This window comes from Diuraphis noxia, unplaced genomic scaffold (genome assembly GCF_037042655.1).
Source record: "Diuraphis noxia isolate RWA-SAM2 unplaced genomic scaffold, SU_Dnox_SAM2 contig0001, whole genome shotgun sequence".
Taxonomy (NCBI): Eukaryota; Metazoa; Arthropoda; class Insecta; order Hemiptera; family Aphididae; genus Diuraphis; species Diuraphis noxia.
In genome coordinates this window covers 6,504,383-6,521,766 of record NW_028301711.1, presented here as the reverse complement: position 1 = coordinate 6,521,766, position 17,384 = coordinate 6,504,383, and the positions used below count along the sequence as shown (strand labels likewise).

General features: G+C 30.3%; 1 protein-coding gene, 1 long non-coding RNA gene and 1 pseudogene across 2 annotated transcripts; all 3 read left to right on the top strand.

Moving 5' to 3' along the window:
- The first annotated feature begins 7,935 nt into the window (after window positions 1–7,935).
- On the top strand, window positions 7,936–9,180 carry LOC149059373 (uncharacterized). The gene is made up of 3 exons (XR_016189907.1): window positions 7,936–8,373; window positions 8,479–8,625; window positions 8,889–9,180. It is a non-coding gene; the product is annotated as an uncharacterized LOC149059373 (long non-coding RNA).
- Window positions 9,181–10,481: 1,301 nt separating this feature from the next.
- Window positions 10,482–12,804, top strand: LOC107162703 (uncharacterized; annotated as a pseudogene).
- Window positions 12,805–15,291: 2,487 nt separating this feature from the next.
- On the top strand, window positions 15,292–15,735 carry LOC149059372 (uncharacterized). The gene has a single exon (XM_089217929.1). It carries the CDS (start codon window positions 15,292–15,294, stop codon window positions 15,733–15,735), a length of 444 nt encoding a protein of 147 aa, XP_089074055.1.
- The last annotated feature ends 1,649 nt before the right edge of the window (window positions 15,736–17,384 follow it).

Here is a 17,384-nt window from a genome sequence, read left to right as displayed (position 1 = left end):
TGTACCTCTGATCCGATAAAACTTTATGCTATTTCTTACCATGAAAAATATTCAAAAAGAAATAAGGTTTTGTCACAGAAAAAATGTTAAATATGTATAGTTAAAGTTGCATTATTTTAACATAGAATTATTATTTTTTGTTTATTTAATTGTATTTTATGATAACATGTATTAATGTAATGTTTAATAATATTAATAAATAAGTTGTTATTTGTATACATTTTGAATTTTTTGATGAAATTTTATGTAAAAAAGTTGATGATTGCAAAAATTTGTATTTATATATTTTAAATTTTATAACAAAATAAATATTTATTTACATATTAAATTGATTTTATTATTTTATTTTATTCACAATACTAATTTTTAATTTTTGGAATTATTTCTATTGCATTTATATCGATACAATAGTATTTTATCGTTATGTAGCAGATTGTTAACAAATCGGTTGTATAGTAATTACGACAACCGTCGGGAGCGCTTGAACCGAACTTGGTATCAAAACGTTTCATGGGAGTTGCCTTTCTGTTTCTATTTAATCTCTTTTCTATGATTGTGATGTTCCTAAATGCGTAATTTAATTCTTTCTTTCATGGACTTCATCCACTAGTTTCTTTCTCTAAGCAACATCCATGATAGTTTATAGGCCTAAAGCCGCCTATGCGTGCAGTCATAATTATTAATTTTTACACTCATCGACACGTACAGGTGTGGAAGTGACAGTGTAATTTCCGTATAATAGTTTTAACAGCTACAAACCGCAAACGAAATTTTATTTACTTTTTTTAATTAGGAAAATTAAATTCACATACTTCACCAACACCAAATTTCTCATTGGTACTAACGTCGTCATCGTTGGTCAGTTCACAAATTTGGTTTTCTACACGAATTCAAGGATTAAAAATGTCCGTGAACAGAAATATAAGTATCAACACAATTTCATGTAGAGCTTTCTGAAACAATTACTTAAGTTTCAGCGTGTCGTAATAATGGTGTCCAACACCCTAAACCAGTCACACCTGTCTTGACGTGTGATTTAGGGGACGTTTTATTATCTCATGTCAGTGTCACTGGCCGGCGTCGTGCCCACGCCATTTTCTCTACGCATTTTCCATCTAAAATATAGTGTTTCACAATGTCCACTTTGCAGGTTCGCCGACTACATGTTTTTTCATTGTTATGAGCGATCTTTTATTACACAAATACCTATCTCTTTTTCGTTAAACAATCAATATTTTCGAAACGGTATCAGTGCTGTGTATCCATTTCCCAAGCACAGTCTTATCTGATACCAAACTTTACCTCTTGGTAACGAATCGATAAAATACCATCGCACAGTAATAGGTGCCATTCATAATATCATAAATTCAACTGTTTACCACCATCGTCCATCATTGAACCATCTCAATACTATTAACACAACTATCATCCTTAATATTATTAGGTATATTTGGCACTATAATGTTTGACTTCTGAATCTGAAGACCAACAAATCGTATTAGTTCATAATCAAGTTAATTAAAATAATTAATTTTTAAACGTGTTGTTTTGTTTAACATTCCTTACGACAATTTAAATGTTGAACATTTGTATGAATAAAATATGAACTAATTTGTTAGAAATTTTAATGTTTGTTGTTTTATATTTTTTTATTAAAAATTTTCATGTATTTTAGGATGGTGAACAATTACACCTTAAAGTGCTAGGACAGAATGATAATGCTGTTATTAATTTTAAAATTAAAAAAATTACACCACTTCAAAAACTGATGAATGCGTATTGTGACAAAGCTGTAAGTATAAACTATAAAAAATTATTTTATTAAAATAATTATAACCATTATAATTCCAATTAGAAGCGTCGATAAAAATTTAGTCTAAATAACCAATTAATATTTTAGATCAAAAATTATTTTAAAGTGGTATATATTTTATCAAGCATTCACTTAGGCATTGATTACATTGGGTAAATTTACTCACTGATTAGATGCAAATAAAGTCATCTAGTGCCACAGATATATATATAATAAACTAGATTGCTAACTATTGATAAGACGTGAATCAAAGTTCCGCCATTTTATCTGAGGCCAGAAGTATTATCAATCATTATCACTTATATATATTCTTCGGTTTTATGCGGGGCAAATTTGAGCATAATAATAACACAAATTGTTTGGAGTTTAAAAATGCTCTAAAAAGTATCTTATTGCATAATTCTATAAAAATGAGCTCTGGAAATTGTGCATTGTTGTCACCAGTTGAAGATTCACTTTTTGCGATTAAATGGAACTATAAAAAACCCAAAGAGCAATATAATGATGAGATTGATTATTATTTATTGGCAGATAATTGTAACAATACATTTCTTTTTTGTATTACATCAGTGGATATGTAGTAAAAACACTCTTACAGAATTTGAAGTGTGAATCTTGTATTCGAGCTATTCTAATTTCTAGATACTCCAAGTGTCCATGATCATACATACTGCAATGAAGGAGATGATAATAAATCAATTAGGAAATTTACATTTGTAAAACAACGAGGCGGTCTTAAACTACCTTCAGATAGTGTCTATAAAACTATTAGATTGACAGAAACTTTGTTTAAATCATTGACAATTGATAAAAAAAAATTGTTTGTTAAAAACATGGACCAAAAAATAATTACTTATGTACAAAATGAATTAGCAACATCTTCAACAGTATTCAGAGAGTGTAATAATTGTTGGGATACAACCGACTTATATACAAAACCACATAAAATAGATATAATAAACCAAATAACCAGAACATACCTCAAGATACGACTACATGCCTACAGTAAAATACTGACATCGTCAATTGTAAAAACGGCAAGCAAAAGACAAAAACTATTTTATAATATTTATAATATGTAATTTACTGTTCAACGTTATATTAGTAATAGCTTGCTATAGTTTATAACAGCTACCTATACCATACACCTATTTATATGTAAAACTAAAAATTTTTAAAAGTATATTTAATTGAATTGATTTATATAATTATTAATTATAACTAATTGTGATTTACAGAATTATTTTTCTAATATCGAAAAAAAAAACATTTGTTATCAATATAAATAATAAGTAATATGGTGTTCCGGCCTCGATTAAAATGGCGGATTGTTGGCTTCAATTTAATACACAGGCTGTATAGGCCAGTTAGCAATCTAGTTTATTATATATGTATATCTGTGTCTAGTGTCATAGACCTTATACTAATAGACGGTACGGTTAAAAATGATCTGCAATTTAAAATATCAAAAGCATTATTGATTAAAGCACAGAACTCTGCAGTAGCATCTACTTCATCAAATTTTGGATCACCCAAAGCTTTACAAAACTTAAGTGCATTGGACACACTATTGCTAAACACCTGTGAAGCTAACTTCACATTCATTTTTTCATTATGATAAGTAATATGACGTTGGGTTAGTTTAGTTGCAGTCAACCCTTCATCTTTTTGCTTTAAATGTAAGTTTTTTATAAAATCCCATTTAATTGCACTTCCATTTTCATTATAAAAACATTTTTTGTCACCAAAAGTATTTCTGACCAACTTTAGCATATGACATAGATCATAAAAATATAAACTGGTTCTTTTGACACAGGATGTAAAAATAAAAAGTTTTCTTCTTCTTTTAAATCAAAAGAACCGCCCAGAACTCTACACATGGCGATATTAGTATAGGTACCATCAAATGTAATAGAATGTACTTTTGAATTTGTATATGACATAAGTTCTAAACATTTAACTAACAAATTTCCACGCTCCGCACCATTTAAACCATTAATAAAAAAATACCCTATAGGCATTTTCCAATGTCCGTTAATTCCAACAGCCATAAAAACTAAAGCATTTTTAGCATGAGGTAAATCATCACATTCAATTGAAATATCTGTGCCTAAGTCAACAAAACCATACATGTTTTTACCGTCCTATTCAATGTTTTCTCTAATTGACATTTCATCTACAACTATGTTGCATAATACGGTACTATGTTCTGCTTTAGATTTAATTGTCATAAATGCCTCTTTAGAAAACCCAGGTTGTCCATTAATTACCTGGTACCATTTTGAAATTGTTTTAGGATGTGGTAAGACATTTTTAAATTGTTTTCTAACAAAATTGTATGCCTTATTGGAGTAAAATTGCAATGTAATAGAAAATGTTCTCAACTCATCTGAAAAAGGAGCCTTTTGACCACATAATTTTCTGTTAACTATATCACGTAATGTTTCTGATCCAGATAACTAATAACAAAAACATAATAACAATATAATGTCAGATAGGTATGTTAAAATAATATGTATTAGAAATATACATATTATTTTATCATAAATTCTTAAGAAATCTTTATTAGAGGTATCCAAATAAAACAAAATGAGCATTTTTAATGTTAGTAATTTTTATTATTTGTCAATTAACAACATAAAATATCATATTAGCTCCATCAACCTAATACTAGTAAAAGATCTATGATTAGCTCTAACTAATTACACAAACATGTAAAACAATTTACCACATAAATAAAAAATAAAATAAAATAAAAATATAACATATTTTTAGATTACATATTTTTAATATATTATATTTATATTTATTATTATCAACTGTAATAAATATAATTGTATTAAGAGTAATTTTTAAAAGTTACGACTAGATACATTAAGCTAAAAGTTAGAAAAAAAAACAATTATAACCTACTTCAATAGTTAGAAAACATGCCTATATAAAAAATGTAAAATAATCGAAACTTTAAACAATCACAAATTACACACAACAAAAAAAAAAAACAATTTTAAATATTGTTAGAAACTGACCTGAAGTTGATCAGCTGCATTTTCAGACAGTAATTATTGTTTATTTTTTAAAGCCATAATTAAATCTTCATATGACTTCACTTTATTTTTAAGGCGGTTTAATTGTTTTCTCAATATATGAGTTTTCATCTGATTTTTATAAAAATTTTGTTTAACCATTTTTAAATGCCTTCCTGCATTTTTAGGTGTAGAAAAATGATTAACATCTAAATCCCCAATATTGTAAGCATTTAAAATTCTATGTTTTTTAGCTACGCTTGGAGGTGAAGAAAACAATTTCTTTTGTGTAGGTGTTTTACAAACAAACAATTAATTATAGTGAGGAGTGGACTGGTAAAAAAAGGGCATGGAATGCTTAATACTTACCTCTGTTGTGAGTTAGCAGCTGAACTATCAGATTCCAATGCAGTTTGAGAACTTACCATACTTAAATCATGAACTGTATTTTTATCAAGTTGACTAAAAAAATCAGCAATACTGAACAAAAATAATTTTATATTATAGAATATAAAATACATACCTAGTTACAGCATAAGATGATAATCTTACACTAGGTACTGCATTTTTCTTTAACAATCAATTTGTTAGCACTTGTTCAGGTAAAAAATGGTTGGAGCAAACTCTGTATGATGGAAGGTACAGTTTTACCTGACATTCTATCATCCATGATTTTTTAAGGCTTTGTTCTTTAGGAAATCTAAAATGTTCATTGTTGGCATAATGGTACATGACAAAATACTAGCATTAAAACATCAACTTACGAGTGAAATGAAAAAGCAGAATTTACACTTTCTGGTATTTGGCATAAATGCAGTTTGGTTCCCACGCGAATTTTTCGATTTTTTTTTTTCCAAAATGTGTGTTTCACGACACTGAATACAAAAGTCTAATTCCAAAATTCTCGCAAATCATTATTTTGGAAGTTATAGCCATCCAAAGTTTGCGATTTCACGTATTTAGTATTTACGCATGCATGCGCGCAAACCGGCTTTAGATACCCACTTTCTTACGTTTTCGTATTCTCGCCTCTCATTTATATGTTATTTTATTTTATTACAATATTATCTAAAGTAGTTTGATGAAAAATGTTAGATTATACCCTATAATTATATTTTTGTAAAAGTTATATTTAACTTATTAGTTTTATGTAGATATCTACCTCATTATAATTTTAATTAACGAGTTTCAAAAGGCAATAGAGTGTTGGTGAGCTGTATAACTCAAAAGAAAACGATGTTTTGATAAGTGATGATGATAAAGACTCTTCTTCTACAGGAACGGATGACGATTAATAAAATATTGAAAAATTTAAATAAAATTAAAATTGCAAAAAATGTTTGTTTTCAATAACCCTCCCCATTCAAGTTTGATTTTTTAGCCCGGGGGGTTTGAGGGCCGAGCCCACATTCAACGAGAGGTCCGTAGGACCTCGAGTTTGGTGACTGGAGCTGGCAGGCGGAGGGAGCTACTTATACTTATTTTACTTTATCTGGCCATCAAGTCCGGCGACCGGAGCCGATAGGCTCCGGGAACCGGGGGTCCCTTGAATTTAAAGACATGAGTCATTTGTGTTAAATTAGTTTCAGATTACTTGTTAGGTCATCAGGCTGCCCGCAGGGCAGGGACGCTCTCCCCCCCGCGACCCCGGAGGGGTCGCCCCCCCCCCCCCCCCCCCCCCCCCCCCCCCCCCCCCCCCCTCCCCCTCCCCCCCAGGTTTGCTATTTAAGCCCCGGGGGGTTTGGGGGCCGAGCCCCCATCCAACGAGAGGTCCAGAGGACCTCGAGTTTGGCGACCGGAGCCGACAGGCGAAGGGAGCCACTTATACTTATTTTATTTTATCTGGCCATCGAGTCCGGTGACCGGAGCCGATAGGCTCCGGGAGCCGTGAAGTTTATTGACTTTAAGACATGAGTCATTTGTGTTACTTAAGGTTCAGTTTACTTGCTAGGTCACTTACCTACAGCGAACGTGCGTATATATTGGCGATGTGCACGGCATTAAAGTAGTGTTGCGCGTATATGCGTATAAACATAAAATCGCAAACTTTGGATGGCTATAACTTCCAAAATAATGATTTGCGAGAATTTTGGAATTAGACTTTTGTATTCAGTGTCGTGAAACACACATTTTGGTAAAAAAAAAATCGAAAAATTCGCGTGGGAACCAAACTGCATTTGTTCCTGGTATTTTACAGATGATGCATTTCTGGCCCATGTTCCTTGTTGACAAGACTCGTTAAGTATTAAAATTTAAGATACAAATTCTAAACGAATAATATAATTTATATAAACGAATATTCGATTTGAATAATAGAATCATACAAACATAAAAAATATTATATTTATATGTAAACGATATTATATCGCACAATATTATGGATATGGAATTCATCGGGCGTCCCTAGTGCGCATGTGCGCTGTGCATCTGTGCTTCGTGAGACGCTGCCTGTCGTGACCGCTGTGAACTACACAATGCTCCGTCTATTAGTATAAGGTCTATGTCTAGCGCAGAGGTATTCAAACTGTGCGTCGCGGCTCCCATAGTCCCATGGGCGTTGCGAGAGTTTGCCAAGGGAGCCACGCGTCAAAGCACCGAAAACCAATATCATACCTAGGTCTTGTATAATTACTATAAATATTATTTACAATCATTATGGAAATTAAAACGATACACCTAACGATTCGACCATTTGAAGTCTTATTTCTAGTCACTGTTATTATCACCCATATAGCATATTTCTCATATTGTATCATTTGTATCCGTGTTTTGTTTTAATTTTTTCATAATAATTTGAGAGTCGTAAAAATATTGTGAACACCCAAAGGAGCCGCGTGCTGAAAAAGTTTGAATACCTCTGATCTAGTGTGTTTGGGCCGGGAGCGTATAATAAAATTAGATATACGCGCGCCTGTTCACCAGCTACTTCGTAGCGCACGCACACACCGACCGACCTGTGTAAATGTGTATACTTGTATATAGCGACTCAAAGGAAGTGGACGGGGTCGCTGAGCAAGACCAGAGAGTGCTAGTGTGTGGTGGTGTGTGTAGGTATGTATAATATATGTGAGTGTGTGCGCTTAAAACTAATGACAATTAATAAAGATGGTAACACGGTTTTAGGTAATAAGTTGCTGTACCTAATATACAAATAGTCATAGACCTTATACTAATAGATGGAGCATGGGTATAGTTCCATCGGTCAGACGTGAGTGCGCTGTTCTACTATTACTCTATTACTAAACACATGCGCAATAGAATTTCAGGTCCGATTATTGTGTTATAAAAATTATTGTATGATAAGAATGATAAGATTACGTACATAAATGATACCATTGCTTATAAATTTAAAATCATAAAAAGTAAAAACAAAGTAGAAAACAGAAGTTAAAACATAAATTTGTAATTACTAATTTTATTCTTATTTCTTGTCGGTGTGTTATTTGTTTAAACAATTAATTAAATAATAATGGTTATAAAGTGTGAAATTTGTGACGTTCAGTTTAGAGCAAATTCTGAAATTAAATTTCATTCGTAAGTAATATTTTAGAAGACCTAAATTTAAACTTATTATTATTATTTTTTTTTATTAATATAGGTATTTTATTATATGAAAATATTATGTTAAATTTACTTTAGATTTCCTAAAGATGAATGTCGTAAACATCAGTGGAAATCGGCATGTGGCCTAAATTTGATTTTACCTTCATACTGAGTATGTTATAGTCATTTTAGTCCCGAAGATTACGAATTGAGTGTGCTTTTAAAGAAAGATGATGTTCTCTGGTAATACTTTATAATAATAATTTGATTTAAAATATAATAATATAATGTAAGTTTATATAAATGATTTTAGTAAAGATAATGAATTGAGATCTGTGTCACTCCTAGGTAAAATTTAATATTGCTATATTTTATTATATATACTTAACATGTCAAATTTTAATGTAATAGAGGCGATAAATATATTATTATGTTGGTCTTTACTAAAAACAAAAACATTTGTTTACCACATAATATAATTTAAATAAGTGTTATGTTCATTTCAGAAAACGTGATTTGGATGATATAGAACATTTATCAACACCTCAACTATCATTAAGTTTAGAGAGGCGTAAACGTATAAATGCATATACTATAGGAATATTGTCTCCTAGTCATTTTTGTACTCCAAAACGTACTAAAAGAAATATACAAATAATTCAAAATAAATTCAAACAAAAACAAATCCAAAATCACAACCTTAAAAAGCAGGTTCAAAGATTTAGTGTTAAGCTCAAGACATAAGATGAATTAATTGAAAAATTACAACATAAAAACCTATTGTCTGAAAATGCTTCAAATCACCTACAAGTATTATTTTAAATTATATTACTATTTTAAAATGATCATAACTTTCTTTTTTAGTATTGTTTAGGGTAACCATACGTCCTATTTTAAACAGAATTATCCCATTTTTTGTAGTATTTATAATAAATATATTATATAACTATTGTAGGTATATTGTTTCATGTTTTGACAATCAATATACCTATATTTTACTCAGTGCAAAAAGTGTCTTTTTTTAAATTATGGTCGCCCTATAGTTAGTATAACTAGTATAGTTAATTATATGGTAATAACAAATATCTGTTATTTTATTATTATATTTATTAATATTATAAATTTTTTATATTTATTATATTAATAAACTAATACAATATTTTTTACATAAACTACATTTATTTCATTTACATTTATTAATTATAAGATAATTTTGATATTTTTCTGTTGAATGGATTTTTTTCAATTTTGCTATATAATAATATAATATTTAATTTAAAATAGTCATTGGGATCTGATACATTGCGTTCTTTGGTTGAGCGTAAAATGTTGGGACAGAAAATACCTTTTACATCAGAACTGAGAAAGTTTTCCATTACACTCCAATTTTATTCAAGTAAAACCTATGAATATGTTGGAAAGAGTTTTAAAAATGTTCTTCCTCACCAAAATACTATAAGTAAATGGTATAAAGTCGTTAATGGTGAACCTGGTTTTACTAGTGAAGCATTTCAGTGAGTTACTAATACCATTGATTATAGAATAGACAGATAGACCATGCTATAGGGATTTTCGGCGACTACAATTTTAATTATGATAGCTGCCGGTAGGTAGCGTTGTATGAATTGATTTTATATTATTACTACTGAAGCCTGGTTTACACTTATCAAAAACTTATCAAAGTAGCCACGTCCGTTAACGAGGATCAGTGTAACTTGATTCGAGCACTGACGACAGTGTTTACACTGTCAAATTTTTCTGTCCAAGTAAAATATAAAATAAATAATTTATCAGTTGCCAAAATGGAACCAGAACTGGCAGACGTAGTGTTATCAGTCTGCGGAGTTTTAGCTCAAGAGTGTGCAAACCAAATTATTTCTAATCGTAAAAAGAAAAGAAAAATATGGGTGCGAGATTGGGTTGCCAGGCGAAATATTTTAGGTGGATCAAATACGTTATTAAGGCGGGCTGCACACTGAAGAAACTTGTTTTAGAAACCAATTTAAGAAATAAATTTCATGAAACTAGTTTTATGAAACTAATTTCTTATTTGCGTACACCGGTGAAACTAAAGTGTGAGAAACTGTATAATTTCGACAATGTCGTCTGATGATGAGGATGTGTTTATGTTATATTGGTGGCTTCGTAACAAAAAAAGGAAACGTAAGTATTGGATTCATCCACTTTTAAAAGATAAACAGCATAGTAGCTATGTAGTTGCAAAGGAATTAACCGCCGATGAGGATAAATTCCAAAGTTTCTATAGAATGTCTCAAGTTGCTTTTCATCGTTTAGTGCAGTCAGTTGGACCACATATAACGAAGAAAGATACTAACTGGAGAATGGCTTTGGAACCAGAAGAAAAACTCATAATAACATTGAGGTAAGTTTAATTATATATTTTATTCTAAAAATAGAAATTCAGTAAAAAAAAAAATTACAAATTTAAAAATTTTCTGGGTTATAAAAATTAATGAAATTAAAAAAAATACAGTATACTAATTACAAAATACTAGTTTTTGTTATTCAATTTTCTGGTCTTCTGAGCAAATATGGTTGAAGTTCTTGGTACAGCATGTTAGGGTGGTCAATCTCAGAAGAATTCTGTTCTGATGTGTGAGAGTGACCATCATATGATGAGGAATCGGAATGATGTTGAAAAGTTGTTAGATGTCAAGTATGGTTTTGGTGATTGTCAAGGTGTTCTGTCAATAAGATTGCCCACATCGCGTCTGAAAGCTCTGAATTGCACTGTACTCATTTCTTCTAAATCTGGAAGTAGACTTAATAAAAAAAGTTTTTTCGCATTATCTTCATTTGGTGGTTTATTTGACTTTGACTGAATGTAGTTGATTATGCAATCGTCTGCAGTATTAACTTGTGTTTTTTTCTTTTTCTTTGGAGGCCCCATTGCATAATGGCTGGTAGTTTTGGTAGTATCTGTACTAATACTACAAGACGAAACATCGTATGTGGGATTTTCAATGTCATTGCGTATATCCGATCTGTTTATTTCGGTTGGGTTTTCTTCTTCAAATTCTTAAAATTCCTCGTTGTTAGGTGGTGATGGTAAATTTCCGGGTAATGATTTGTCCAAAGTAATATTAATATATGGTTTTAGAAAACTCATATTTTCTGAAAGATACCACGTCTTATTTTTATTATTCACTCCAGATCCAGAAGGTGGCTTCTTTATAGCACGTGTATAAACTATTCTTAAGTTTCTCCACGATTCCTTGCACTCTTTTGCTACAACAAAGAGAAAACAATTCTATTAACTGCTAGGCAGTATACAAATGAGTGTTTGATTTGAATTTTTTAACTCTGTTTAATTATGAGCAATATTTATAAGAATTGGAGTTTTTATAAAAATCAATATTAATTATATTATTTTATGAGTATTTTTATCAGTACATATTCTATTAAATCGTAAAAAACAAGAAAATTTGTTTATTTTGTTAACCTAAAAATTCACAACATATTTTTATTATATTATTTCAGATATCTGGCCACAGGCGGCAACTTTAGAGCTTTGGCTCACTACTTCGTAAGAGGTGAAAGAACAATTTGTATGACTGTTGCAGAAACAACTGAAACTATATGGACCTGTTTACATCCAGAATGGTTACCTGCTCCAGATACAAATGCATGGAAAAACATTTCAGCACGTTATCAACAACTATGGAGTTTGCCTCACTGTTTGGGATCGATTGATGGCAAGCACATAAGAATTAAAAAATTGGAAATACTGGCTCACGTAATTTCAATTACAAAGGTTATTTTTCTGTTCAACTTATGGCGTGTGCAGATGCAGATGGTTGTTTTGTTACTATTGATGTAGGCGATCTTGGTAGAAACAGCGATGGGGGAGTTTTTCGTTCATCTCGTTTAGGTCGATGGTTGCAAGCTGATGGTCTTAATTTACCACCACCAGAACCATTACCACTTGGCGAAAACGAACACAGCTTCCCTTATTATTTTTCAGCAGATGAGGCATTCCCTCTTAAAATATATATTATGCGACCATATCCTAGAAGCTCTTTAACAGATAAGCAACGAGTTTTCAATTTTAGGCTGTCTTTAGGTCGTAAGACAGTTGAGTGTGCCTTTGGAATGCTCACATCTAAGTTTCGTGTGTTTGAAACGCCTATAGGTTGCTCAGAAAAAACCGTGATATCTATTATAAAATGTGCATGTGTTTTGCATAATTACATTCGCAAAACAGAAGGAAAAATGTATACGCCAAGAAATGATGTTAATATTGATGAAGACACTCATATGCCGAATGTAAACTTAGAAATAAACAGAAACGTTAATTAAACGACAGCAAAGGGAATGAGAGACTACCTCAGTGATTACTTCTTAAAACCTTGTGTTGCTATTCCACCTCAATGGTTAAGAATTGTGGGAAGTATAGAGTAATCACATGGTTATTAAATATGAAAATAAAAATATCACTATAGTCGCTATAGATATATTTGGTAACTTATACTTATATTTATATTTATACTTATACTTGTATACATAATAAATTAAGTTTATGACTAAAAACCATTGTAATCATTGATATTAACAAATATATATCGAAGTTATTTCAAAGTTGTTTACTAACCTGTTCGTCCTACCTCCTTTGAAACATTTTCCCAGGCCAAGTCGACCTTATCTCTATTTCTTTAATCCTTGTTTTTGTAATTGTACAAGCAGACGTATCCTTCGATTGCTTCTATTAATTTTGAATTAAAATCTCGTTCTCCTTTCGATATCGTATTTAAATATTTAGATAACAATAAAAATATATAAAATCAATTAATATCGAACTTATATATTTAATTATTCACTAGCACTAAAGTGAACTCAAGTCACTACTCCGAATGACGTACGTTATGCTATTAAATAATAATATTGTAGATTACGAGTCCACAAACGATATTTTGTATAAAAAAAAAAAAAAAAAACAAAGATACTATTGGTCAAAACATCGATAACGTTTCTTTTTTTAACGTTTTTTATGGGGATTTATTTACTATGAAGATTATTATGGGGATTTTTATGCCGTATATAAATAATATTCAATAAGTACGATAAATACTATTTACTATTGTTGCTATGCTGTATATACAAGGTACAGTGTATAGTGTATATAATATATATATTAAAATATGATAAATAGGTACCTAATTATATTATTTCGTATAATTTATACGAAACTTTATTGTTAAAACCAAAATCACAAGTTTCATGAAACCGTGGTTGCGCAAGTATGGGAAATTTTTGTTTCATGAAACTCAGTGTGCGTATCTATTTGATTTTCAATTGAATGGTTTCATGAAATTAAAGTTTCACATTTCATGAAATTAGTTTCTAAAACAAGTTTCTTCAGCCCGCCTAACGGAGCTCCGAGTGGAAGGCAGACCAGGTTTCATGAACTATATGAGGATGAGTGATGGTCATTTTAATATTTTACTAAAAAAATTGGAAACCCGTATTCAAAAACAGGACACATTTTTTCGAGAAGCAATACCAGCTAAGACAAAGCTGGAAATCACATTAAGATTTCTCACTACTGGAGAGTCGTATTCGTCACTACAGTACTTTTTTCGAGTGCCCAAATGTACCATAAGTTTGTTTGTACCTGATGTTTGTACAGAAATCTATAATGTTTTGGAAAATTTCATAAAGGTAATTTTATTATAGTAAATTTATTTTCACTTTAAATAGTTATATCAGTACTTATGAAATATATAATATACATAAAAAACAATTAAATATAGAAAAACAAAATGATAAATACGCTGACATAACTTTTATTGACTTATGGAACTAAATAACTGTTCAAATGTTTGCGGTGCGGGTTCTTCTGTGCCTTCAATATTATACTCAGAAGATTCATTACACGTATAATTTGAACTTACTGATGGAATATTTAAATCAATGGATGAGGATGAATTAGATAGTAAATGGTATTGGCCTTCTTCGTAGTTCGATTGACGAGATTGAGGAGTGTATGATGATGTATCATGATGAATTTGAGTTTGTTTATTATTTGATTCACGGCTTTCTTCGTACTTCAACAATTCCTCTGTTAAGATAGTTTGTATTTTCAATTGCGATGCAAGTCCTTGCCTTTTAGGAAGTTGATTAAGTTTAACAGCAACACTTTTACCAACAATTTCAAACGGATTTTCAACTTTTGGCGCAGATGCAATTGCTGCAATTTTTTCCAATCTATCTACTGTGGTATCAATGTTAAACAAATTTCGTGGAGTTAATTTTCTTTTTTTATTTAAATTTATCGGGATTGAGTTAGTAGTTGACATTGGTTTGGTTAAAGATGGATTAATAGTTTGAATGGTTTCAGTACAGTTTTCGAAACTAACTTGGTTTTGTGTTGATGTTTTTTCTGTAGTCTCTGAATTTTCGTTATCACATTTTTCATTTTCATTCTCAATGCTACTACTTTGAGTGCAAGAGATTACATTAGATATCTACAAACATAAAATTATAATAATATTGATAAATTATTTTATTAAGTAATTTTACAATAAATGTTTGATATTTCAGTGTCCATCAAGTGTTGAAGAATGGAATGAAATAGGAAAAAATTTTGGTTTAAGATGGAACTGTCCTGATTGTTATGGAGCAATAGACGGAAAGCATATAGTAATAAAAGCACCAGCTAATAGTGGATCTGAATTTTTTAATTATAAAGGATCATTTAGCATAGTATTATTAGCTGTTGTTGATCATGATTATTGCTTTCGCTACTTAGATGTTGGTGCAAATGGAAGATGTTCCGATGGAGGAATATTTCGAAACTCTTCATTAAAGTTAGCTATTGAAAATGATTTTTTAAATTTACCAGAAAATGGTTATTTTGTTGCCGATGATGCCTTCCCGTGAACGAAATATATGATGAAACCATATTCCAGGAGAAAATTGTCAAAAGAACATTACATATTTAACTATAGACTATCAAGAGCGCGTCGTATAGTCGAAAATGCTTTTGGGATATTGGCACATAGATTTCAAATTTATTTGAAACCAATACAACTTCAACCAAGTAAAGTCGAAGAAATTGTTAAAGCAACATGTGCTCTCCATAATTGGTTGCGTATCACATCGGGGTCAACATATATGCCTCCGGGATCATATGATGAAGAATTGGCAGGAAGTACAACAGTTCGAATGGGTTCTTGGCATTCTCAAATACAACCTACAGGTTTAGTTGAAGCTCCACCATTAAGATTTGGGCAAAATTATCCGAGAAGTGCGATTGAAAAACGAGAGCTTTTATGTAAATATTTCAACGAAGAAGGTGCAGTACCATGGCAAGAAAATATTTTCGATGTGTAATATTCATTGCGAATTTAGAAAATCGAAATGTATTAATAAACATAGTTAATGTTAATTTCATAATTATTTGTCGAATAATTATTTATATTACATTTTCTATCTGCTATTATATAAACTATGTTTATTATTTCTATGCTTATTAAAAAAAATGTGACTATGTATTTTTAATATTTTTAACTACTATTATAACAATAATTCTATAAATTAAATTTACCAAATTTGTTTGTGATGGCCGTTGGATTACATGTAATTTAAGAAAAGAATCCATTAAATTAAACCAAGGTACTGAAGGTTTATAAATAGAATCGGTTCCGGTTCCTAAAAATAATGAAAAGTATGATGTATAAAATGAAAATTATTACTTATCTAATATGTATAGATTAGATACCTGAATGTTTTGATGCAGACACTTTTTTCACCTCTTGGCAATAAGCAGAACGTATATTATTAATTTTTGCCTTTGCTTCGTTTACACCAAAATTCTCTATGGCCATTTCATTGCATATTTTTTCAAGCGCTATTTGTCTAGAATGTTTGTTTTTATATTCAGATATACTTGTATTCCAAAGAACTTCATGGCTTTCGTACAAATGAATAAATTTCATTGTTTTGTCCTCAGACCATTTTTTTTCTGCCATTATAATATTATGTACGAGTAAAAAATTAAGTTGAAAAAAATGTATACAAAAAATATTATTGTATTAAATAAATTTAATATAAATTATAATAAATTGTATTTATTATAATAAATTTAATATTGTAAAGAACCAAACATGAATGAACATTTCACTGAATGAAAACAAGACATATTAAAAATATAAAAATAAAATGTTCTCCCCACGTACGAGAATTTTGATACATGTCCGTGCCGGCACGGATCGGACAACACGACTTGTACGAGCTTGTCACACGTACGTGTGGTGTGTTTATATTATCAAAGTAGAATCCGTTCCACTAATTCGTGGTTCACGGACGTGGCTACTTTGATAAGTGTAAACCGGCCTTGACGGTGAATAACATATTCTTAGACCGGTTTGAGGTAGTGACAGAAAAAGCGATAAGCCTATTAATGACTTTATCATGGATAAACCTATATTTATTATTTTCTGAGCCTTGCGCTATGATTGCCACTATCGCTAAATAGTATATTCACAAAATTGTTAATTTTTATGTCGAATTCTACTACAGAAAGCAATAATTAATTAATTTCATTACGAAAGATCAATTTTGCTTGCATGTTTGGAATGTTACGATTCAGTAAAATCTGCTTTGGGCGGAAATATTTAATTGAACATTACATACTATACTAGATTTACCAAGTTTTAAAAATAAAGCAAATCTTTAACCATATTGTAATTTTTAATTTTATTGTATTTTCATACTTTATAAAATACATTGTTTTGTATTTTTGTGTTCAAATTTTAAAATGAATAAAAACTCAACAACAACATAAATAATATACATAATTAAATTATTAATATAATTTATAAATAAAATAATAGTTGTGTTTTGTTATTATAAGTACATACTGAATGTGTTAAGTTTAGAAACCAACTATAGGTCTATATAATATGATGAAAAACGATTCTGAGTGAAGATATACCAAGATTGCCAAACTGGATTAGAAATAAAATACTAGGTTTAAAGAA

Excerpts from the sequence above, each read along its gene's own strand:
- LOC149059372 (XM_089217929.1), top strand. The coding sequence starts at position 15,292 with ATGATGAAACCATATTCCAGGAGAAAATTGTCAAAAGAACATTACATA.